We start from the raw sequence: 23,240 nt of genomic DNA on the forward strand, positions 1-23,240 counted from the left end.
ATATATATATACATATGTATATATATATGAATTTGAATCTTTTCCATGGAGGGCTGAGGCAAAGACGGTGTGATTGCCAGTACCCCAGGCTCACTCCAGAATGGGGCACCAGAGGTCAGCTGGAGAGGATCAAGTTTTTACCCAGAAGGTCCGGAAACCAAGAAGGTCCCCACTGTAACTGAGAAGGATGGACTCGTATCAGATATCAGGGGTAGGAACAAGGTCATAGGCAGGAACTGAGACAACCATTAGTAGGCTGGGTAGGTAGATAAGAAGAGCTTTCAGTAAATAAGCTATGAATGACAAAGGAGTGCTGGAAGACCATTGCTATTGGGCTCATCACATGGTAGTTTGGGTTTAAAGGTAACATGCCACTCTTTAGGCCTCCTTGTCCTGGCATGGCCTCTTGGGTTTTGCTTGTGTGTCTATAACATGCCCCCATGGTTTGACTATGGTGGACTACAAGTTCCCACAAGTATTTCTCTTACCCATATCCCTCGTAATACTAAACCAAGTTATGGAGATGACATTGATGTGAATGCAAATCCAGAACTTCCTGTACCATGCATTCAAGTTCCTTATTTCAAATGCTAGGTGTAGGGCTTGAGGCATGGGGTACAGAGCAGAGTTACAAGGTATTCAATCTCAGGGGTTGAATAGATCCTTGAATTTAAGGCAGGATTGGGAAATGTGTGTGTTCTGGTAGAATAAGGGTGGATGTGTCCCCCCTCAGGACCGATTCTTGTAACTGATCAGTGATGCCAGAGGATATCCTATAACTCTTCCTGGATAGCCCAAAGTTGTTCTGGATATTGACCATTGGCTGGGGTTTGGTAGTTTGGAAAGTTGTTAGGATGAAAGCCCTTATTTACTGCGAAAGGGAATATCCTGGGTAGATGAGAGCAGAGAACAGATTTGGTGATTACTGAAGTTTGCCTCATTGTTCTGAACTCTACCCACAGGATTTCATGAATCTCAGCTCCTCCTGCACCTCTCCCCTTACTTTCAGTCATCATTTTTATCCACCTAGCAGGTGCTTATTTGTCGTCAGTACCACACTCAGCCAGTGAGCTAACCGGCCATCCCTATATAGGATCCGAACCCGGGGCCTTGGTGTTATAAGCACCGCACTCTACCGAGTGAGCCACGGGCCAGCCTATGCAGGTGCTTATTTGGAACAGGATGGTAGATGAGCCTTTAGGACCAGGGTTGGCTTGGCAGTCACCTGAAATCCCAGAGTACAATATAGCAAAGATCTATAAGTGGGTTATGGTTCCCCCACAGCTCTGGAGTCTTAGTATAGGGCCTGATTTAGCCAGAGTGAGGGAGAAAGTTTGGCCAGTTTCCCCGACATTGGTGGGCTGCAACATTTCTGGCAAAAGATGTAGGTGGGAGTCTCAAACAAGGTGTCCACACACAAAATGCCCATGTGTTCCATGCGATAGGTAGCTCTTCTCTTTCTGGTTGGGTCTTCTCCAGGATAGGTCCCCAAACACTGATAAATTTTATTCTACCTACTATAGTCTTGCAATGTGTGTGCATTTTCACACTGTTGCCTATTTTAAATACTGTTGCAGTGTTTTAACTTTAAAAATGTCTAACACTATCAGCTAAACATAACTACTTTTGACAGTTTTCATGAATACTTCTTTCTCTGATAAATTGTCCAAAAGCAAATAGTGTTTAAAATGAGTACTTCCTTAATTTAAGTTCTATATTGAGAGTTTTTTTTTTTTTGGTGGCTGGCCGGTAAAGGGATCTTAACACTTGACCTTTGTGTTATCAATACCGTGCTATAACCAACCGAGCTAAACGGCAGTCCGTTTTCTCAATTTTTTGTGCTTTCAATAGGCCTTTTTAAAAAGACAATATTTCCAATAGGAATAAAGGAATGGATGATTTTTGCTATCGATAATTCTGAAAAAAAAATTTAGATTTTAAATACTATTTTAACTTTGGGATGTGAGATAAAGAGCTGAGAAATACTTGTTTAGATCACTAGGTTCCTAAATTTTTTGGATCACATACTTCTGAGAACTTGAAGAAGGCCATAGACCACTGTTGGACTTAACGCAGTGATGGAAATGCTCTATATTTGCACCACCCAATACAATAGCCACACACAACTATCAGTCACTTGAAGTGTGGCTAGTATGACTAAGGAAATTTAATTTTACGTAATTTTAATTAATTTAAATTTGAATAGCCACATGTGGTTAGTGGCTACCATATAGAATGGCATAGCCATAGACTCTTCTCAGAAAAATGCTACATAGTATTTCAGAGAAACTTAGAAGCCTACTTATGAGTTTTAGGTAAAAAAAAAAAAACCAAAAACAAAAACAAAAAATCTCTACTACTGCAACTAAGAGCTAACATTTTTTTTTTTTTTTTTTTGTCTTTTGTCTTTTTCCGTGTCCGGCAACGGATCGCAACCCTCAGTGTTGCCCCCGTACCGGACCGGGGACCGGCAACGGGATCGCAACCCTCGATGTTGCCCCCGCGCCTCGCAACCCTCGATGTTGCCCCCGCGCCTCGCTCAGCCAGTGAGCAGGAACCGGTCTGTATGTGGGATCCGAACCCTCGGGCGGGAGCACCGCTGCACTCCCCAAGCGGCGCACTTATCCAGTGCGCCACCGGGCCGGCCCAAGAGCTAACATTTTTGATGACTTACCATGTGTGCCAGGCATTATTCTAAGCCCTGTATCTATGTAGCTTGCTTAACCCCCACAACCTCTTCCACAGAGAAACTGAGACACACAGAGGTGACCTGACATGCTGAAGATAACACAGGAAGTCAACAAGCTGACTTAAACCCAGGCTGTCTGACTTCAGAGTTCATACTCTTACCATAACATTGGGTTGTTCCTTCTTAACATTTTCTGTAATGGTTTATAAAGGCTTTTAGAAAGATGAAGTGGACTATGTAAGGCTCAGAAGTCATCAATATGCAAACCAGTAATATGCGATCCAGTTTTAAAAATAATTTGCCTTTCAACTATTCACCAATAGCAAAGATAACTTTTTAAATTCACAAAAATGTTGATAAAGCATCAGAGCCAGCGTAACTACAAATAAATTTTATAAAGTATCAAAAAATGAATAGGGTTAAATTATATCCATACATACACACACACAAAGTTACACAACTGCCCCATAGCACACGTAAATTAGAAATGTCCAAGAGTTTTCGGTTGAAATAGGCAATTGCTCATAAAACGTTGTAGAACTACCCGCTGGTGAATAATTTTCAGTATGTGAAAAACTTATAACTGCAAGTCTTCATTTCTCACCAAATGGCTGTCCTAAATAATTTATTGTTCCAAATCTTTACACCCAGATCAAGGTGGATAGGAAATGTTGCAAGCTTCTTTAAGCTGGAAACATGAATCCATCAATTCAGTAAGATTTCAGTCACCTAAGTGCAGGATATTTAATCATAGAAAAGTTGCAGGGGACCCTCCTGGAATGGTGTTTACAGAAAGCATCATTTCATGGCAAACCCTGGGCTTGTTATCTGGATTTGGTGGTGCATACTAGTTGACTCACCCAGTCATGGCTCTGGGGGAGGCAGTGAATGGCGGTGCCTCTGGAGTGAACATGACAGGACCCCAAAAGTACTCTTGAAGGAACTACACGAGGGGTGGCCTATTTTTCTGTCTTCTCCAATAAGGGTCCAAAAACTCTAGACAAGATTTCCCAAGACATTTAAAGAAGGGATAAACTTTGGGTAACAGTGCTTGTGAGCATAAAGTGAGCATAAAAGCATAAAGCCTTTCCTGTCTTCTGCCAGATGAGATAGCAAAAGCCACCACCATTTCTGCTCTCGTTCCTTAGGGCTGTGTAAGTGAGCTAGAACAACAGCCAAGTGGCCTTGTGTAGAGTGAGTGGTCTCAGTTGACTGTTCCCTTCAAAAGGATAAGGCAAACTCAGTGTGGCTAGTGTTTACAAGAGATGCGCTGAGTGTGGGGGCCTAGAAGCTGGGCTGGACTGGACTAGGCTGTGCTGTTACACAAGAGGCTGTGCTTAATGCACTGCCAATTTCCAGGTGGACACTTTACTGAAGGAGATAAAAGATGAGGCAAGAAGTCAAGGGCAGAGATAATCATAAACAGGTCAGGAAGTAGATTTCAAAATGTAGTTGAAAGACAGAAGTCAAGAGTAGAGCATAAACAAAGCAGGGGTCCCAGAAGCTCTCTTGTACTAGGTACAGACCAGGAGGTGTGGGAGTCTGGCTGGCTTAAGAGTACAGAGCTGAGATTAAACCCTCTGCCCACCCTGCCGGGCACTTAGATTCCAAGTTAGAGAAAGCAAACAAGACACACCAAAACATAAAAATACACAACTCATCTTCCTGGTGTTTCAAATATTTATTTTAGGTAGTAAAGGCTTTTATTGTTCTGAACCCTGATTACAAGTCACATGATCAAGAACGACTGAAAAAGGAGATTCAGGAGCATGTAAAAAAAACTACAGCACCTTACAAATATCCCAGAAAGGTAGGCATCCTGGAAAATTACAGCTGTTTTTTAATGAACATTCTTTTTAATGAACACTCTTCTCAAACACGCTACAACAAATGTTCCAAACTGAACTAATGATGTATGGATATGAGTCAGAATCTCTGAGGGCTGGTCAGTTAACTCACTCAGTAGAGTGCAATGCTAACACCACCAAGGTCAAAGGCTTGGATCCCCTTACCAGCCAGCTGCCAAAAAGAAAAAAAAAAAAATCTTTGAGATTAAAATGAAATACCTAACCTAACTTGCCTGGTCATTGGCCTTACCGGACTTGCAGTAATACTAAGTATCAAGAAAAGTTTCAACAATACCCCTTTCCCTTTTTGGCTGTTACCAAAAATCCACTCCAGTGGATGTTCTAATTCTTTCACCTAGACTTCATAATAAAACTGCTATATAATTGGCTTTATCTAAAGATGAAAACCTCTGGGCTAATTCTTTCCCCCTTGATACCAACAGGTAGAATTTATTCAAGAGCTGCCAAAGACTATCAGTGGGAAGATAAAAAGAAATGAATTGAGGAAGAAAGAATGGAAAACAATTTAAATTCATTCTATTATCATGATACATATAAAACAAACATGGTATCTTTAAAATACGGAATCTCTAAATCTGTAGAAACCACAAGATTATGGACAGACAATAAAAAATGAGGTAGTATGCTTATAAACTGTTGATTTAAAATATTTTGTGGTTATGACATCAGAGGCTGAATTTTTAAATAAGATATTATTCCTCTGCATTACTATCAGTACTCCTGTAATTTGGTAATGTAAAAAGAATGTCATCAATTGCTGAAGAATTTTTAAATAGAAGCAGTTTCTGAACCAAATCCCTGCCCCATTGGCTTTCAAACCTTAGTTGAATAATTTTTCCAATGTTGGTACACAAATCAAAAACAATCTTCAAACCTTGAAATACAACTAAACAACTTATAAAGTTTTTAGAAAAATATAAAACATCATTTAGAAGATTATCATAATTCTCAAAGTAGAAGTATCTATCTGAAAATAGACTAGGGATGTTTATTAGTCACATTCTATTTCAATAATTTTAAGAGTTTAAAATTTGTATCAAGGTCTAATTATAAAAGAAGGATGTCATATACTATTGTTGCTTATTATATTTAACCTAGTAAACACAGTTTACAAATTTCATTTGTGGTTCTTCAAGAAACTATGATAAATTCAGCAAACATTAAGATATGAAATATAGATAAAATAGTGTAGGACATTATCAAAATACTCATCATGTTTGGGAATTTAAGGAATAATCAGGATTCATACATGAACAAACAAGACAAATCTTAGCCAACTGGTGAATAAAATAGAAGGTCATGAAATTTATTTTTTCTTTTTCAGTGTGTGTGTGTGTGTGTGTGTGTAATAGCTCCATTGTAGTCTACAAAGCTCAGATATGCTAAGGCTTCATAACGTGTGATAACAAGTTAGCCCTATGCTTTTCTTTTCTTTTTTTTTAAAAGATGACCGGTAAGGGGATCTCAACCCTTGACTTGGTGTTGTCAGCACCACGCTCACCCAGTGAGCGAACCGGCTATCCCTATATGGGATTCGAACCCGTGGCCTTGGTGTTATCAGCACCGCACTCTACCGAGTGAGCCACAGGCCGGCCCAGCCCTATGCTTTTCTAAAAAAAAAATCTTTCCTGCACTAAAAGTCACAGTAAAGTAAAAACAGGGCTGGCTGGTTAGCTCAGCTGGTTAGAGCACAGTGTTGTAACATCAAGGTCAAGGGTTTGGATCCCCATTGCAGGCGCGCGCGCATGCACACACACACACACGCACGCACACGTAAAAACAAAATTATCAATGGATCCCTGTAGCAGGTGTGCGCGCGCGCACACACACACACACACACACACACACGCATAAAAACAAAATTATCAATTCCTCATTGAAGGTCTGAGTCTCAAAGAATTTTTAGCAGAAACACTTAAACTTCTGTCACGTATATGGCTTGTTTCTCGCGCGCGCACACACACACACACACACACGCATAAAAACAAAATTATCAATTCCTCATTGAAGGTCTGAGTCTCAAAGAATTTTTAGCAGAAACACTTAAACTTCTGTCACGTATATGGCTTGTTTCTGGAGAATTAAAAGTGAATTCCCCTGTGGAATGGGACAGAACTATGTTGTTGGCTCTCTCCTTTTGAAGTATTTGCTCCCATTTGAAATAACCACAACATTTTCTGTTTTCTTGGTATTTCCCAATAGGGCAACAATAGAAGACTTTCCCATGATTTGGCCCATTATTAGAGACAACAAGTCTCTTAGCTCTTCGTCCACACTTGCATAAGGGAGGTGTCATTTTCCCAGTCTTCCAAGGCTCTTGTAGGTTAGCTACAGAAGTTAATATAGAGGGGAGAACTTTCCAAGAAGAACTTCTAATTGGGGAGCAGTTAGAAGATGTAGGCTTTTCTTCATGAATAGTGAAGGTCTGTTTTTTTGCTGGTGGGAAAGCTGGGGGACTGGATGGATTCCTTTTAGTAGAACCTAAAAGAAAAGGATGTTTCCCCAGAACTGAAGGATGAGATACATTGGCATTAACACTGTTGAAGGTACTTGATGTGCGTTCAGGTAATTTAAAGGCAGAAATATCTGAACCTGGATCTTTGGCTTCTTTTACATTATAAATAGTAGTTTGAGGACTCTTGTATACAATGGATTTAGAGGTCTCAGATTTTTTAAAAGTTTCCTCTATGCCTCCAAAGATTTCATGGCTTAGCATTTCTGATTCTTTTAAAACCATTAGTCTTTCTCTGGAATTAAATGAAGTGTCTAAGTTTGAGTCACTACTGGGAAGTACACAATCTATGTTTTGTTCAGGCTGAGATGCTGGTAGTAAAGCTACATCCTCCCAGTCAGCCAACATAGGTAAACAAGCAAAAGCAGAATCCATTTCCATATTGGAAACTTGATTAGCAGATGGAATGGTGGTAGAAACAAGTACCAATTCTGAACCAGTTGTTGAGGACTTGGATTTGGTATTAAATGCAAGATGCTTATTTTTTCTTTGCTTCTGCATATAGATAGGTGAGTTCAAGGTGGGAGACTGCAACTGCCCCAGAGAAGTAGAGGGCTTAGTATTAAAAAGAGATAAGCAACTTTTGTCATTGTGAAGACCTGCTTTTATATTGTTCTTTAGTTGTAACTGATCCTGCTGTACATTTATAGGATTCACATAAACTGACCTCATTTGAACTTTTCCATTAGAATTTATTGCATTTTTAGGCTCCCTATCATATATGCTGAGATCCTGGATGCTACTGTTGCAGGCAGACGTTTCTTCAACTTGATTTGTATTCATATTTCTGGACAAAATGTTGGGATTCTTCTTAGTGGGAACCTATGATTCCACAGACAAGTCCAACAGCATTAGAAACTACACATTCGTAATTTCTTCAGCACACATTTTATATGAAAACAAAGAAAAATGTCATTGATTTAAAAATGATTACACACATAAAATCTACATCTCAGTGAACATATATGACTACTTCTGGAGTTTGAGATAACACAATAGAGGCAAGACACCACTAACCTTGTTTAAGGACCTTGTAATTTTCATTTGGCAACCATTCCTGATCATTTTCCAAGCAAGAATGGCAGTATTCCGAGAATCATCCAACCCTGAGGAAGTAGATAATCAAACACTAAATTCAATAGTACTAGTGTAAAGAAATAACAGCAAAAAAATACTACCACTTAAATAGAAATTGGAGCATACTGTTTTATGATTATCTACTAATTTTAATCATGATAAATTGGTTTTGTGGAAAGCTGTGGCAACAATACCAGTGAAAGACAAGAGGTTCTACATTTATAAAAGAGGATGTGAAAATTTGTTCCCAAAAGTGTGATCAACATTCTACAGAAACCATGATTTGTGAGTAATATAATAGTTTTGTTCAGTTTTTTCACTAGTCCACTGTTTAACCTCCATTTGATATGCCTAATTCATTTCATTTTTTGAGCAACCAGAAAGTCACTAGATGGCAGACTTTATCTTACAATAGTTTATTAAAGAGGTAACTTGAACCTCTAAGAAACAATTTTAATTATATAGATTAGCATTTTGGGCTGAAAGATATTCCTTATTAATGATATCACCAAAAAATTAGATTCATAGGAAAGATTTTATAAAAGTCAAATGACTTACATAATGATTTTCAATTTATACTAACCAGAATGTTCTCGTCCTGAAAATTCTATTCCCACTTCTTTCAAGGCACCACTTAGTCCTTTCGGTTTTCTCCTATAGAAAAGCTAATCAAATAAAGAAGATAGATTTAAAAACATGACTACTGTTTGAAAGGCTATGTATTAACCACTTTTCATAATTTTTACATTAGATTTAGAATGTGCTTATTTTTTGTTGTGTTTTTATTTATTTTTATTTTTGGTTTCTTTTTCTTCTGTTTTTGTCTTTTTTTAAATATTGTGTTGTTTTTAGGGGCCAGCCTGTGGCTCACTTGGGAGAGTGTGGTGCTGATAACACCAAGGCCACGAGTTCGGATCCCATATAGGGATGGCTGGTTAGCTCACTTGGGAGAGTGTGGTGCTGACAACACCAAGTCAAGGGTTAAGATCCCCTTACCTGTCATCTTTTAATAAATAAATAAATAAAAATTAAAATAAATAAAAATTGTGTTGTTTTTAAATACTTTAAGAAATGTATTTATGTGAACATTCCCCCCCCCCAAAAATCTTATTTGTAGAATCCCATACCCATGTGTGGGATAAAATTCAGTCATTTTCATAGAAGGAAAGTGAATGCCATTATCTTTTACCCTTACCTTGTAAGTTGCTCTGAGATCAATCCAAGAATTTAAGAAGACAGGTTTTAACAGCTGTTTTCTTTTACACTCATACTCCAGGCAAACCCCCAAGTCCCAGTCTGCATTAAGGACATTAAAATACAACAAAGTCAATGATGCCAGCATTTTTAATTATGCTGTCACCATTTATACACAAAATGCTGCAAGATGATATAGTAAGAATTAATTGCTTTGCTAATATCTAACAATTATTCACTCTATATAACTTATTTTAAAAAATCAGGTTGCGGGCCGGCCCGGTGGTGCACTGGATGGTGCGCCGCTTGGGAAGCGCGGCGGCGCTCCCGCCCAAGGGTTCGGATCCCACATACGGACCGGTTCCCGCTCACTGGCTGAGCGAGGCACGGGAGCGACCCCGAGGGTCGCGATCCCGTTGCCGGTCCCCGGTCCGGTACGGGCGCGACACTGAGGGTTGCGATCCGTTGCCGGACACGAAAAAAGACAAAAGACAAAAAAAAAAAAAAAAAAATCAGGTTGGTGACTAAGTTTCAAAATGATTTCTTAAACACTCAATAAAACCTGACTATTTCAGAAAGAAGACTAAGGTATTAAATTACAAATCCTATATTTTCTATATTTTAGGAAAACAGAGAAACCAAACATTCTATAGCAACTTGAAACCAAATATGACTATCAATGCTATGTTGTCCATGGCACAGCATTGCTATAAATGACTGTTAATGGCAATACTACGTCACAGTCATACAAAAAACCTACTTTAAACAGCCCATTTTTTTTCCCTTGATGTCTACATTAGTGTCAAAGCATAAAAGCAAAGGATGTGAGCTACATGAGGACTCTTTTTACTCAAGGCTATGGAAAATAGAATGATGAGAGTTTTCATGAAATCATCTTTGTGTGGTTCTGAATCCAGAACAGAGAGGAACATCTAGAAGATTCTTAAAGTTAAGGCTTAAAATTTTAAGGTATCTCAGAATGGTAATTTTTATACTAAGAATGAATTTACTTTTCTTGGTTAACATCTGCTAGGCACTTGGATTTCTTTTCCTGGCCTACAAAGTTAACAAGTATAATTCTAGGTTAAGTATAAAACTAGAAATAAAGAATTTCATAGTGGTAATGCTACCCATTTGTGATTAATAGGCATAACTTAATTTTTACCTGACCAAGTAACAAATGCACATAATTTTACTTCAGAAGTAGAAGTCTTTGAAACCCCAGTAGCAAAAATAATTTTCTTCTGTTGCTCAATCTTACGAATCCATTTACAGAACTGAGATAAGCAAATCTTCAGAGGGGCCCCTTCATCAACTTGAGCCTGAAGAGAGAGTCACCAAATGTGAATTCAACAATCAAATTCCTTAATTATCGAGCAGGTATTATAATAGGGGAGATACTGAGGGGGGAATATAACAAAGATGAGGTTCTAACTGGCAAAAAGTTTATCTAGTGAAAAGATATTAAAACACATGGGAGAGAAATAATACAGGTTGAGTATCCCTTATCCAAAATGCCTGGGACCAGAACAACTGTTTCAGATTTCACAGATTTTTTGAATATTGCCATTATACTTACTGATTCAGCATCCCTAACCTGAAATGCTCTAAGGACCGGTTCCTTTGAACATCATGTTGGTGCTCAAAAAGTTTCAGATTTTGGATTTTGGGGTTAGAAATATTCAACCTGCATAATGAAAACTTGCCAAGGTAAGAAAAATCAGGTTGATATATCTAAAATCACACAGAAATATAATCATTAAATCCAGAGTGACAGAAATAAAAGACAAAATTGTGTCATTAATTTCTATAAAATAAATTTGATTTTCACTTTTATAACACTATTCTTTCTAATTTTTAAAGATTCCAATGGATTATGGAAGGAATATTATTTCTCCTAACACTGAAATGGTATATAGCTTTTTATTTTCTTCTTGAAACTGATTTCTGAATTTTAAAATATGCATCATACCTGCTTTATGCCTGTTAGTTCCATGCAAAATTCAGAAAGAATTGGATGTTCCTCAGGCTGAACATAAGCATGGAACTCAGATTCAATCTCTCCAGTTGATGTGTTCAGCAATACTGCTGGAAATTCAACTAAATGAAAGAATCATCAATTGACAGTTAAATATATAATTTTTAAATTAATGCTATAATCACCCTAAATTAAACGCATATTACCATGAGAATAGCATTATTAAAACAATCAGTTTCAGTAGAAGCATATTAAACAAAGCAGTGTGATGTAAAGCTCTTGATAAAGTTATGCCAAGACATAAATCAAAATATTAAAGTTATGAGTATATCTACTTAAACATATTACCATGAGAATAGCATTATTAAAACAATCAGTTTCAGTAGAAGCATATTAAACAAAGCAGTGTGATGTAAAGGTCTTGATAAAGTTATGCCAAGACATAAATCAAAATATTAAAGTTATGAGTATATCTACTTAAAAGAAAACTCTTAATATATTTCCACGATTAAATATGAAGACCATATGGAAGTTAAAATATACTCCCTTTTTGCAAAGGTTTTTTTTTTTCCATTTCTATTCCATTGAGGTTTTATACACAATCCTAAAACAATTATTTTATATAATTACACATTTAGGTTTTCGGAATTTTATTCTTTTTCAGTCAAGACAGGTTTTATATTAAACCACCAATTCGTAGATCATTCTGTTTTCTTAAACTGTTGACTGGTTTATATCTATAAACGTTAAAGTGGCTCATCTAGTGCTAGCTTTGGACACTGGCAGTCCAGACTTACTTATTTCCTGGCCACGATGGCACCTTCCATCATTCCAGCATGTCGACTCAAAATCAATGACAATTAAGTAGTCAAACAACTGCCCTGCAGAAGATCAGAGTGTTATGTTTTACCAGTGTTGAAAGTACAAGGCTACAAAATGTAAAAAATCTAAGCCTACTACTTACTAGATTTGCTTCTTCCTAGGTTTCCATTTGCTGGTGCAATTGACTTTCTCCTAATTAATCCAAGCTGCCTAAAAATGTAAAACAACCCAATTTGATCAACGATGCACGCTGTTAGAATAGGCTACCAAACTAATGGCACTGGCCATGTGGCAAAACCCTCCTTAATTTATTGTGATTGAGGGGAAACTGAACTAGACTTTGGAAGTGAAAGACCTGGGTTATTAGACTAACTGCCACCCTCTCTTTTGATTGTAGTATCATTTTACCTGCATGGGCCTAAAGTGTATATGTGCAAACTAAGACTAATTTTATCTGCTCCCCTTATTTTTATAGTACCACTGAGAAACTCAAATGATTGTAGAGGTAAAGATGCACTGAAAGGCTTAAGTTATTTTTGCCTTTGCATTTTTCAAGCCCTGGCTATGTGTACAGCATAGTTCTGAGGAGAAAAGAACATAAGGGCACGGTTCAGACCTCTAGGAGCTTAAAAAATCTGTGTAAAGGAACAAGACATCCATGAAACCACTGCAAGGTAACCTATGATAATACCTAAAGAGTCCAGTCTTAAGCGCTGGTGAGACAAACTACTTTGATGAGTAGATAGTTTTAACTAGGCAGACATCTCATATTGCAGTTTTTTGTTTGCTCAGAGATGTGAAGAAAGTGCTGGAATTTGGGACTAATAATAGCTAGTATTTATTAACTGTTTACTACATAGCAGGTGACCTATTTAAACTTCAACAACTCTAAGAGGTAGTAGACACTTGCTACCTACAGGAGCATTTTAGGGGATGAAAAAGCTGACAGTAAATTGTCAAAGAACGCAGCTCTGGTATGTGGCGCCAAGGCACGTCCAACTCTAAAGCCCATACTTCCAGAAATAAGAAATGTGCACGGCGTGTCCAGAAATCGGGGAGAAAGACACGCTGATTCATGTCCTGAATTAAAAGGTCACAGTAGGAAGTTTTGGGGAACAGCTCGATGGATGCATAAGACTCCCAGTGCTCAAGGCACTGTCCCGTCCAGTCGTTTCCCGAGGCCTGGACCAGGCCACACGGTCAGAACCCGGGGTTCCTCGTGCGGAGCCTCGAGACCGAGGTCCAGGCCGGGGCCCGAGAGCGCAGGTCCGACACGCCCGGGCTGCCACCGCGGACGCCGCCTGACCAGTCCTGTCACAGACCCCAGCACCGGACCAGGGGCGACCCCCGGCCCGGGACCCCCTAGCGTACCGGGCCAGCCGCTTGGTCGCCATTCCCGACATCCTTCGCTCTTCAACTTCCAACGGCCGGAAGTCGCCCGTCTACCACTTCCGTTCTCTTCTAACTGCCGACGCGGCGAGGAGGCGGCGGCGGTGACTGAGGGGGCGGCGGCGTTGGTGACTGAGGGGGCGGTGACTGAGGCGGCGGCGGCCCCGATCGCTGTGCGGCTCCTTGTTGGCGTTCCGGGGCTCGGGAAGTGGTTTCGGGCGGGGAGGCCGCTTGGCAGTGCCCGCGTCCCTCTCTGCCAATGTGCGGAGGCGCGTTGGCGCGGTCGGCCCACCGTTGCGAATCCCGCTTCGGACGTTAACGGCTGGGGCGGCACAGGGGGCCCGTCCGCGGAACCTGGAAGGTCACGGGCACCCGCGGCTGTCGGGGCGGCGGGGAGAGCCCTGTAGATAGGATCCTAAGGCGCGGATCCTAGAGAGAGTCTAGGCTGTCAGGCTCCTGCCGCTCACTCCTCAGGAGCCGGCCCGGGGGTCTGGGCGTCCAAGTTTCCTCAGTTCTCGCCGGTCTTTCTCCACACAGCCTCATGAAGCCAGAGATGGAAGGGACCGGGAAGCAGCCCGAGAAGGGCAGGAAGAGGAGGCGGGCCCCGAACAAGGTGTTCGGGGCGGCCCAGGCCATGAGAACCCGATGGCGTCTCCAGGAGAGGCTGCCCGAGACCAAGGTGAGCAATGGGGGCCTGAGCCGTCGACCTGCGACCCCGCCGCCTTTGGGGGTCCCTGGACGCAGGTCAGGCGCACCCACCCACCGGCCTCTGCGAACCTGCTCTCTGACTTGCAAAATGGTGATAATAATGCTCCCACCGACCTCAGGACTTTTACTGGCGGTTTAAAGCTGGTATAGTGCCTGGCAAGCGATGAGAATGTTGGTCCAGCGGATACTGCCTGAGGCCTTCTGTGTGCCAGGAATTGTCCTAGGTTCTGGGGATAACCCAGTGCCCCCAAACACGATTCCCTGCCTTCAAGCTATTTACATTCCAACAGGGAAATAATAAGGCCGATCATCATCCCTACCATGTATGGGGAGCTAAATATCTGACTTCATTCATCCCTTCTGATGAATTCTGAAATTCATCAGATTTTCATTGTGTGCCTTGTGTGGGGTACTGCCCTCGGCACTTGGGGTACATCAGTGAATAAACAAAGACCACTGCTCTAGTAGGGCTTATGTTCTAGAGGACAGAAACAGGATAAACCATAGGTATGGTAAGTGATATAAGTAGAGGGTGGTAGAAGGTGGGGGTTAGTGCTATGAAACAATTTTATTAAAACGGGATTGCAATTTTGCCTATCAGATTGGCAAAAAAATTTTTTTTAAGTTTAATGTGGTAAGAAGTGTAAGGAAATTGACAGTCTTACCATTTTAAAAATTTTGAAACAATCTCAAAGTTATGGAAAAGTTGCAAGAACAGTACCAGAAACTCCCCCCAGCCAACATTTCAAAGTAATTGCTATGCTGACACAATGCTCTCTTTCCACCCCACACGCGATATTTTAGTGTATTATTTCCTACAAACAATCCTACATAATCACAATGCAATCATCTAAATTAGGAAGTTAACACGGATATATTGCTACCACCTAATGCTCAGACTCCAGGTTTCTCTAGTTTTTCCAGTAATCTTTTTTAACAATAGGATTCAGTCTAGAATAATGTGTTAAATTTAGTTGTCATGTCCCTTTCATCGGAACAGTTCCTCAGTCTTTCCTTGACATTCATATAACCTTACTGATTTTGAGCAATCCTGGACCAATTTTTTTGTAGAATGTCCTTGAAGTTATGTTTGTTTCTTTACCAGTTAGATTCATGTTGTACATCTCTATCACAGTGATACTCTGCTCTCTTGCAGATTGACTTTCATTTTGGTTTGTCTCATTATTGGTGATATTAACCTTGATAACTTGATTAAATAGTGTCTGCTATACTTAAGTTCTCTTTTTCTTTTTGTAATATTGTGGGAGGTACCTCCTCATTACACTTCCAGTTTATTTTTTTATCAGTGTAAACTTGGGGATACCTACTTTGTTAAATGGATTATAATCTGTTACTGTATTTATTTTGATGTTCTAAATATCCAAGATTTAGTCATTAAGCTAGCTTCTGTGTCCTTCTGATCCTGACATTGAGCACTTTATTATTTCTGGCAGAAAAAAATATTATTCCAGGCTCATCTGTACTTTCCTTGCCGCAGCCCTGCAATCAGCCATTTCTCCTAGCATATCTGAATTTTAATTATTTGAATTTAGCATTTTAATGGTAAATCTGGGTGCAAAACATGCTCATTGATGTTGGGATGTCAATACTCCCAAAAGACCAAGCTAAGAAATAAGTATGTGTATACCCATAAATATTGAAAACCATGAATTCACATCAGTATTTCTACTTCCATTCCAACACCACAGGATTCATTCTAATTTTCTCCCTTTTCTTATTTGTTACTTTATTCTCCAACAGTGAGAAAGCTGACTCCATTATCTTCAAGATATTTGATCAATTTCCCATTACTGCCACTGCCCCCTGAGCCCCCAACCTTCCTAGCCCTGCTTGGGCTCCTTCACCCTGTACCAGGCCACCTTCCTTTGTGAATGCCATCATCACTCCTGTGACAGGCTGCTACCCCACCAACCCTCTCACATAGACATCCTCACCCTGTTCAGGCTCTGAATCCTGCAACAGGCCACTCAGCATTAATGCCACCCTTACCGAAAACAGTTTCTGACATCCGATGCCAGGCCACTCTGTTCTCCCCTCCTCCCTGCATGGATGACCTCCTCATAATGTTCAGGCTTTGACACACCACACCAGGACACCCTCCTATATGGATGTCTTGGGTTCGTGCTCCTATTACTAGACTGTTTCCCCTGTAGGACACCCTCCTCATTCTAAACAGGCTCTTGACACCCCATGCCCAGCAACCATAAAGACCCATATCTGCCCAAGTCCCACCATATCAATCTCATATATTTTTGGTTGGTAAAAATAAATGGATACATTCTTTAAGGAGTTAGCAATATTTATCAAAATGTAAAATAGACATGCTCATTTTGACCAGGAATTTATTCTGAGAAAATGGTTAGACAGGTGTACGTGGATGTCTATACAAGGATGTTTGTCATAATATTGTTTGTAATTAAGAAAAAAAAAAGTGTTGGGGCTGGCTGGTTGGCTCAGTTGGTATGAGTGGTCTTGTAACACCAATGTCAGGAGTTCAGATCTCTGTACCAACCAGCTGTGCCATGCACCTCCTGCCCCCCCAGAAAAAAGTTTTTTAAAAAGTGTCATTAATAGAGAATTTTTTTCAGGTAAAGTATTCATTTTTAGGTAAATTTAGATAATAGACTATTATTCAGGTATTGAAATTGATGTTATGTTTAACTGACATGGAAAGATATTCACAGATTAAGTTGGGGGAGGAGTTGGTGACAAAACAGAACGGATGGTAAAATCCCTTGGGGGCAGTATAGCATAGAGATGAAAAGAGCTGCATTCCAATCTTGGTTCTGCCATTTATCTGTTTCTCCATTTCTTTATCTGGAAAATAGAGATAATATTAGTACCAACTTAAGAAGAGTTGTGAGAATTAAATGATTTAATATATGTGCTCAGAACTGTATCTGGCTAATGCTAAGTGCTCAACATTAGTTTAAGGCATAAGGAGAAATTAGCAATAATAATATCTGATGTTTATTAAGTATTTGTGGTATGTCACATTAGGCTCAGAACTTTGCACTTGCACTCTCTCCTTAGTCTTCCCAATAATCTCATGAGACAGAATTATAGTTACACTATAGATGAATAAACTGAGTCTTAGAAAGATTAAGACACTCGTTCAAGACAATAGAGCTTGATATTTGAACTCAGGTAGTATGACTCCAGGGCTTGAGCTCCTAATCGCCATACTCTGCTGCCTCCCAGACCAAAATGAAAGTAATAATTATCTCTGACTATTATCTATCTATTGTGTATATTTTATCTGTTTTACCATTCTCTATTATCTGAGTCTTTTATAATGAGCAGGAATTACTTTAATAACCAAATATAAGTGCAAAGCCTTTTTAAGGAGGTGGGGAGCTTCACTGAACTCTGTTGCCCCAGGATAAATTCTGACTCAGTTTAGAGCACATTGATCTCCTATGATCTGGGTCCTGCTTCCCTCTCTTCATCCCTCCACTACGCTGCAACATGCAATCTTGGCTCCAGCCAAACCAAGCTATGTGTTTGGACACGGTGTTTCCTCCAACCTCTCAGACTCCTTATTTTCAAGGCTCAGCCCCAGTATTTTCATTTCAGTAAAGCCATCCCCAAAACTCTCTAACCCCCAAGACAGTTAGCCTCTTTGCTCACATACCTTTGTGATAGCACTTAACCACATTGTGTTGTAGTAACCTGTTACTTATCTGTTTCCCCTAGTAGAATGGACTTCTTGAGAACATGAATCATACATAATTCATCCTACTATCCGTAGGATATAACCCAGTATCTATAATTTAGGTTTTGTGTCAGTGTTTATTAAATATTCTATTAATAATGTCATACCACAGATTGTTTAGATGTTAATTTTCAATTAATTAGAACCCTCCTTATATTTGCATATATGTTAATCAGAAACTAGAACAATTTAATAATTTGCCTTGCTTTGTTGCTATTCTTGATAATCATGGTTTGCTGTGCCCTGACTTATCTTTGCAGAAAGCCTGCTTATCTGCCATTTTATTTGCTGAAAACTGTGAAGTAACCCATGACCAGCTATGTGAATTACTGAAGTATGCAGTTCTGGGCAAATCCAGTGTTCCTAAACACAGGTATGAGATGAACTTAAATGGTGGGTATAGATCAGAGGTTTCAGACTGTTGTCTAGAGGACCATATCTGGCTTACTGAAATTGTTTGTCATGCAGCTTGTCCTAATTTTTTTTTTTTAATGATGGCTGCCAACAGTTAAATTTGGGGATTCGTATATAAAAATTCAGATTTTTGACTTGTTCAAAAAACTCAGTAATCTGGCAACTATCCCTGTATTCCCACATGGCAACAATTTGTTAAAGCTGAATGCTAGCCTTCCCCTTTAGATGGGGCATATACACTTCAATGTTCCAACTGGTCTGCTTTCCTTGTTTACAGTATCTATCTGACCACAATGGGTATTTTAGTTTGTTAGCCCTGGAGTAGACCCAATTGAAATAACAAGATCATATGTTAAGAATTTCAGTTAATCTTTTTCTTCATTTTACATATAAAGGGCAAAGAGAGAAATTTACTTTTTGTGTGTGTGTGTGGCAGCTGGCTCTTATGGGGATCCAAACCCTTGACCTTAGAATTTTACTATTCTGATATTGTCAATGCCATTATTACATATGAAGATTGTTTTTGTATGTTTACCAATAAGAGATTTTCAAAAGCACACATCTCTCTAGGGGAGGTTGTTATGAATTGGCTAGATACTTCAGAAGTCATCTTCTACATCCACAAATACTGCCATCAGTCTCGTTTTACCTGAAACTGTATTTCTTGAAGCCAGCCATATGATTACCTGCCTTAGAAAGGGCTGCAGAGTAGGTTGGGATCTTAGGAATTGTGCCTCTTTGTAGTGAGCTTAGTTTTGATTTAAGACAATGGATTTAAATGTATTGCATTCCACTAGGTATTTTGCTTGATTTGAATGTAACAAATACTTATCTCATGAGATCTTTATTTGAATTCTGTGCAATAATAGCTGTCTTTCAGTTCCAGGCAGTCAATGAGTGATTATGAATTCCATTATCTGTCACTCACTGCATTTTTTTTTACATTTTCCTTCTATATGCCTGTAATTGACTTGAGGGTATCACTCTTAGCTGTGTTGGTTTGGTTTTTCAACAGCTGGTGCCAGCTTTTTCACCACAACCACCTGAACAACCTGAACAATGTGGTGGTTTTTGTTCTGCAGGGAATGAGTCAACTGCACTTTTACAGGTTCTATTTGGAGTTCGGATTTCTCCGAAAAGCATTTAGATATGTAAGTTAAGAAAACTTTGTATTAGGGGCTGAGTCAGGATCTCGCATCCTGAGACTAGTGCGTGTGCTTGGGACCATGTTCCTTGGCAACCTGACTGAACAAGCAATAGGGGATGTAGAAAGCAAAAAGGACCAACATTCAGAGACCTCATGTTGAGGTTAGGTTTGTAATCTGGGCAAAACATTTATTCTCAGATTATAATTGGTAGGTCCCAGATTGATGTTGTTCTATTTTATTTGGGCTGTGGTGTCTTCAAAAATTGTAACAATTTACATAAATTCTGTGTTTTTTGTGCCTCTCTTAAAAATATCACAAGATTGGGCACCCTTAGAACAGTATCTGGAGCTGAATAGCAGCTGTCATCATTAGAAGAGGTGCGTGCTCTCCATTTTACCGTAGCCTCCTCCATTCCCTATTATCCGTTTCGTCTATACCCCTAAAAGGCATTGGAGTTGGTGAGCCATAATTTAATATCCCTGTCTCTATTTTTTTTTTTTTTGCTTCCATTTCTTGAGCACTTCTGTATGCTAAGCCCTCTTATTAATCATGCTGCGTGCATCTTTAGTTCTCACGACAGTTTCTCTAAGAAGTAAATACCTTTTTATTCCCATATTATACATAAGAAACTGAGTAACTTGCCTGAGTTACAACTAGTAAGTAGTAGAATTGGAATTTCAGCCCAGGTGAGCCTGAGGCTGGAGCTCTCAACCTCTTTGCCCTGCTCTACCATCTGTCCTAACTACCTGGCATGCTGTACAGTGAAATAATAGATATGGAACTGCTTTGAAAAATATAAGGGACTTTCCTTATCCAAGTTGTACATTTTTGTAATGTTTGTCCTTTTTATAATATGTAATCAGAGAAGCCAAGAAAATACCTGGGGTAGTGTGGTGGGGGTGGGGGTTGATAGGGTGGTGGTAAGTGTGGTTTCATTTACCTCGTCACTTTTGTATATTAAGGAAACAGCCCTCATTTTACAATGCAAATGATTAAGGTTTAGACCTTTCATAGCACTGAACTGACAGTAAAAGTCCACGCCTTTCATAGTATTTTAACTACTTTCAAGCATTTTTGTAAAAACCTGTTAATGTATTTTCAGAAATTCCGCTTGCCTCCTCCATCTAATTTTCTAGATGATATTATTGGGTTGAAAAAGAAACAAACAACTGGAGATCTGTCCAAGGCACTGGAAGGTATGGCTGTGACTTTGGTTTGATGATTTGCTCATTCTAGAAGGTGATTATGGATATGGTTATAAGTATGTTTATTGGTCAAGTTTATTGTTACAAGCAACCTCAGTTCTAACTACGTTAAGCAGAAAAGAAATTTTTTTTTTTTTTTCCTTTTTTTTTGTCTTTTTTCGTGACCGGCAACGGATCGCAACCCTCAGTGTCGCACCCGTACTGGACCGGGACCGGCAATGGGATCGCAACCCTCGGTGCTGTGCCCGCACCTCGCTCAGCCAGTGAGCGGCCTGTCTGTATGTGGGATCCGAACCCTCGGCGGGAGCGCCGCCGCGCTCCCAAGCGGCGCACTGTAGCAGTGCGCTACCGGGCCGGCCCAGAAAAGAAATTTTTTTAAGGAAAACATGGGCAGGTACCCAGAGAGATTAGACAGCAGGAACCACAGCCAGGACTCATGCCTCTGAAACTGTCTGGTTAGGTAACTAAAGATACCTGGATACCACTGACATTGGACTGTTATGAATTACTGTGAATAATTTCTAATCCGTCATTGAGTCTTTGTACCTAGGAATGTACAGGTGGGAAGAAAGATCTTGCCTTACACTAATACAAGTGATACCCATTAATACTACTCACAGTGAAGAACAGGCAGAAGGTTTAGATGCTAGCCAGCTAAAAGATAAATATCTGTGGTAGCAGTGTTTTTCAAACTGGGTTTTGTCCTTTTAGGAAGTTATAGCTAACTTTCTGCTTTTGGGGTGGGAGTGTTGAGTGATGGAATAGAATAGGAATTATCAGCGTTCATTGCATGTAGTAAAGATAAGTTGTTCAATGATGCTTTTTAATGTTCAGATAAAATAATTGAATAATTGTACTGAAGGGACATTAAAAAGTGGTAAGGAACAACTAGTGATTCCCTCTCATCTCCCGAGCTGTGTATCTGGTTATCCTCTGTATCGATAGCATCTGACCTCTAACTTCCCATCTTGCCATTGTTCTTTTTCCTTCCAATAGATACCCATATCTGATCTGCAGCTGTGTTTGGCTTGACCAATGCTATATTTTCAACATCTTTGAGTAAATCACTGAGTAATCTTTATGAGATTCTAGGCTCAAATTAAGGCATTGAGTTGTAAAAGAAAAGGTATAATCAGGAAAAAGAAATTTGACATGGCTGAAGAATATAGTTTGTTGTGGATGCTGGAGGGGGGAATAGGAGGAGGTAGTGGTGAGAGTTTAGGCTGGAGAGGCAGATTAAGGCCGTATCCTGCAGGCTTTGAATGCCATGACTAAAGACTTCAGATTTTATTTTGTAAGCACTGAGGAGCCAGATGGGTTATGACTGCTCCTCTATCCTCTTGAGGATTTCACTTCATCTTCCCATCCTGAATATCAAAGTCCTCAAGGCACAGACCATAGCACTCTGATCTTCCTTCAGTCTTTCCTTTGGGGTATTCATTTACTCTTCTCAAATTTGCCTATCAGTCTTCTATGAATACTGCTATATCTTTATCTCTAAGTTTGATGTCCTAGATTCTAGACTTGTATTTTCAATTGCCTGCTGGACATTGCTGCTTGGATATTCTACTGCCCTCTCAGTAATAACATAGCTAAAAGCATTTTCCTCATTCCCAAATAATGGGCTCCTATCTTCAAATCATTTCTTTTTTTAGCATCATTTTTCTTTAAGACACCAGTCTTGAATTTGAGAATTACTTTTCTCTTGGTTCCCCATTCCCTATTTCCCCATTCCCTTTGCACCTATAAATCTCTCTTCAGGTGTTACTTTATCAGAGATCTTCCTTAACCACCCTATATCAAATAAGAGGGTACTTCAAAAAGTTGATGGATTCATATCATCTTTTAATTCTGTTTTTTCACAAACATTTTGAAGTACCCTTGGTATGACAGTAACTGTTTTCCTGCCCCAGCACTCCCTATCCTTCCCCTCGTTTACTTTTTTCCATACCCCTTATCCCCACCTGATGAATTACATATTTATTCATTTATTGTCCATCTTCCCAATTAGAATTTAAATTCCATGGGGAATTTTGTTGGTTTTGTTCATTGGGGAACCCGTGGTGGCTAGAGCAATGCTAGGCATGTAATAAGCAGTCAGTAAATATTTTGTTGATTGAATTGTTTTGTCACCATGCTCTACCAGTTTTTTTGTATAATATTTCTTTCATATTTCCCTTTCCTCTCCCTTCCCTTCTACCATGTTAATCCAGACACTAGTTATTATTATTATTTTTTTTGCCAGAATTAACTGCAAAGCCTTTTCTACTTTCTCTCTCTACTCCATTTTTCACAAATCTTTGAGCGTGATGTTTCTTAAAATACTGTTTTTGTCACTTCCCTTCTTAGGAACTTTGTTTCTCCCTGAATGATGGACTAAAGTTCAAATTCTTATACCTGGCATTTATAATGGTCTACAATTCCCTTTTTTTTTTTTTTTTTTTTCCTTTTTTTCTTTTTTTTGTGACCGGCTATGGATCGCAACCCTCAGGGTCGCACC

General features: G+C 39.5%; 3 protein-coding genes across 15 annotated transcripts in view; 2 read left to right on the forward strand and 1 right to left on the reverse strand.

Annotated features, from left to right (window-relative positions):
- Nucleotides 1-5,866, forward strand: part of ACSM3 (acyl-CoA synthetase medium-chain family member 3) — a 31,255-nt gene extending 25,389 nt beyond the window's left edge. For 5 of the 7 annotated variants that reach the window (XM_008573382.1, XM_008573387.1, XM_008573389.1 and 2 more), the window contains one exon: nucleotides 4,380-4,689. In XM_008573382.1, the coding sequence (XP_008571604.1) occupies nucleotides 4,380-4,598 (219 nt within the window). In that variant the 3' untranslated portion in view covers nucleotides 4,599-4,689. Of the gene's footprint in view, nucleotides 1-4,379; nucleotides 4,690-4,979 lie in introns of those variants that run through there. The other 2 variants (XM_008573386.1, XM_008573388.1) reach the window with 2 other exon arrangements.
- Nucleotides 5,867-6,550: 684 nt separating this feature from the next.
- On the reverse strand, nucleotides 6,551-13,566 carry ERI2 (ERI1 exoribonuclease family member 2). Of its 2 annotated transcripts, none has more exons than XM_008573380.1 (9): nucleotides 13,512-13,566; nucleotides 12,283-12,350; nucleotides 12,116-12,199; nucleotides 11,313-11,440; nucleotides 10,506-10,662; nucleotides 9,342-9,442; nucleotides 8,730-8,811; nucleotides 8,087-8,175; nucleotides 6,551-7,891 (listed from the first exon to the last, which is right to left on the reverse strand). In XM_008573380.1, the coding sequence occupies exons 1-9, from the start codon at nucleotides 13,541-13,543 to the stop codon at nucleotides 6,551-6,553; spliced, it is 2,082 nt and encodes a 693-aa protein (XP_008571602.1). In that variant the 5' UTR covers nucleotides 13,544-13,566. The 2 variants fall into 2 exon arrangements, with proteins under 2 accessions (XP_008571602.1, XP_008571603.1); XM_008573381.1 differs by having other exon boundaries at nucleotides 12,283-12,346; nucleotides 13,512-13,538.
- A 67-nt stretch (nucleotides 13,567-13,633) lies between these two features.
- Nucleotides 13,634-23,240, forward strand: part of LOC103591018 (putative RNA exonuclease NEF-sp) — a 31,567-nt gene continuing 21,960 nt past the window's right edge. For 5 of the 6 annotated variants that reach the window (XM_008573392.1, XM_008573390.1, XM_008573393.1 and 2 more), the window contains exons 1-4: nucleotides 13,655-14,208; nucleotides 18,234-18,346; nucleotides 19,403-19,538; nucleotides 20,638-20,731. In XM_008573392.1, coding sequence (XP_008571614.1) covers nucleotides 14,071-14,208; nucleotides 18,234-18,346; nucleotides 19,403-19,538; nucleotides 20,638-20,731 — 481 coding nt within the window. In that variant the 5' untranslated portion in view covers nucleotides 13,655-14,070. Of the gene's footprint in view, nucleotides 14,209-18,233; nucleotides 18,347-19,402; nucleotides 19,539-20,637; nucleotides 20,732-23,240 lie in introns of all 6 variants that reach the window. The other variant, XM_008573391.1, reaches the window with a different exon arrangement.

The sequence above is a fragment of the Galeopterus variegatus genome, unplaced genomic scaffold (genome assembly GCF_000696425.1).
Source record: "Galeopterus variegatus unplaced genomic scaffold, G_variegatus-3.0.2 Scaffold913, whole genome shotgun sequence".
NCBI classification, from domain to species: Eukaryota; Metazoa; Chordata; class Mammalia; order Dermoptera; family Cynocephalidae; genus Galeopterus; species Galeopterus variegatus.

Excerpts from the sequence above, each read along its gene's own strand:
- ERI2 (XM_008573380.1), bottom strand. The coding sequence starts at position 13,543 with ATGTCGGGAATGGCGACCAAGCGGCTGGCCCG. Across the intron at positions 8,812-9,341 it reads ATCTCAGAGCAACTTACAAG|CTTTTCTATAGGAGAAAACC; the intron begins GTAAGGGTAAAA and ends TTATTTGATTAG. Across the intron at positions 8,176-8,729 it reads TTCAGGACGAGAACATTCTG|GGTTGGATGATTCTCGGAAT; the intron begins GTTAGTATAAAT and ends CTACTTCCTCAG.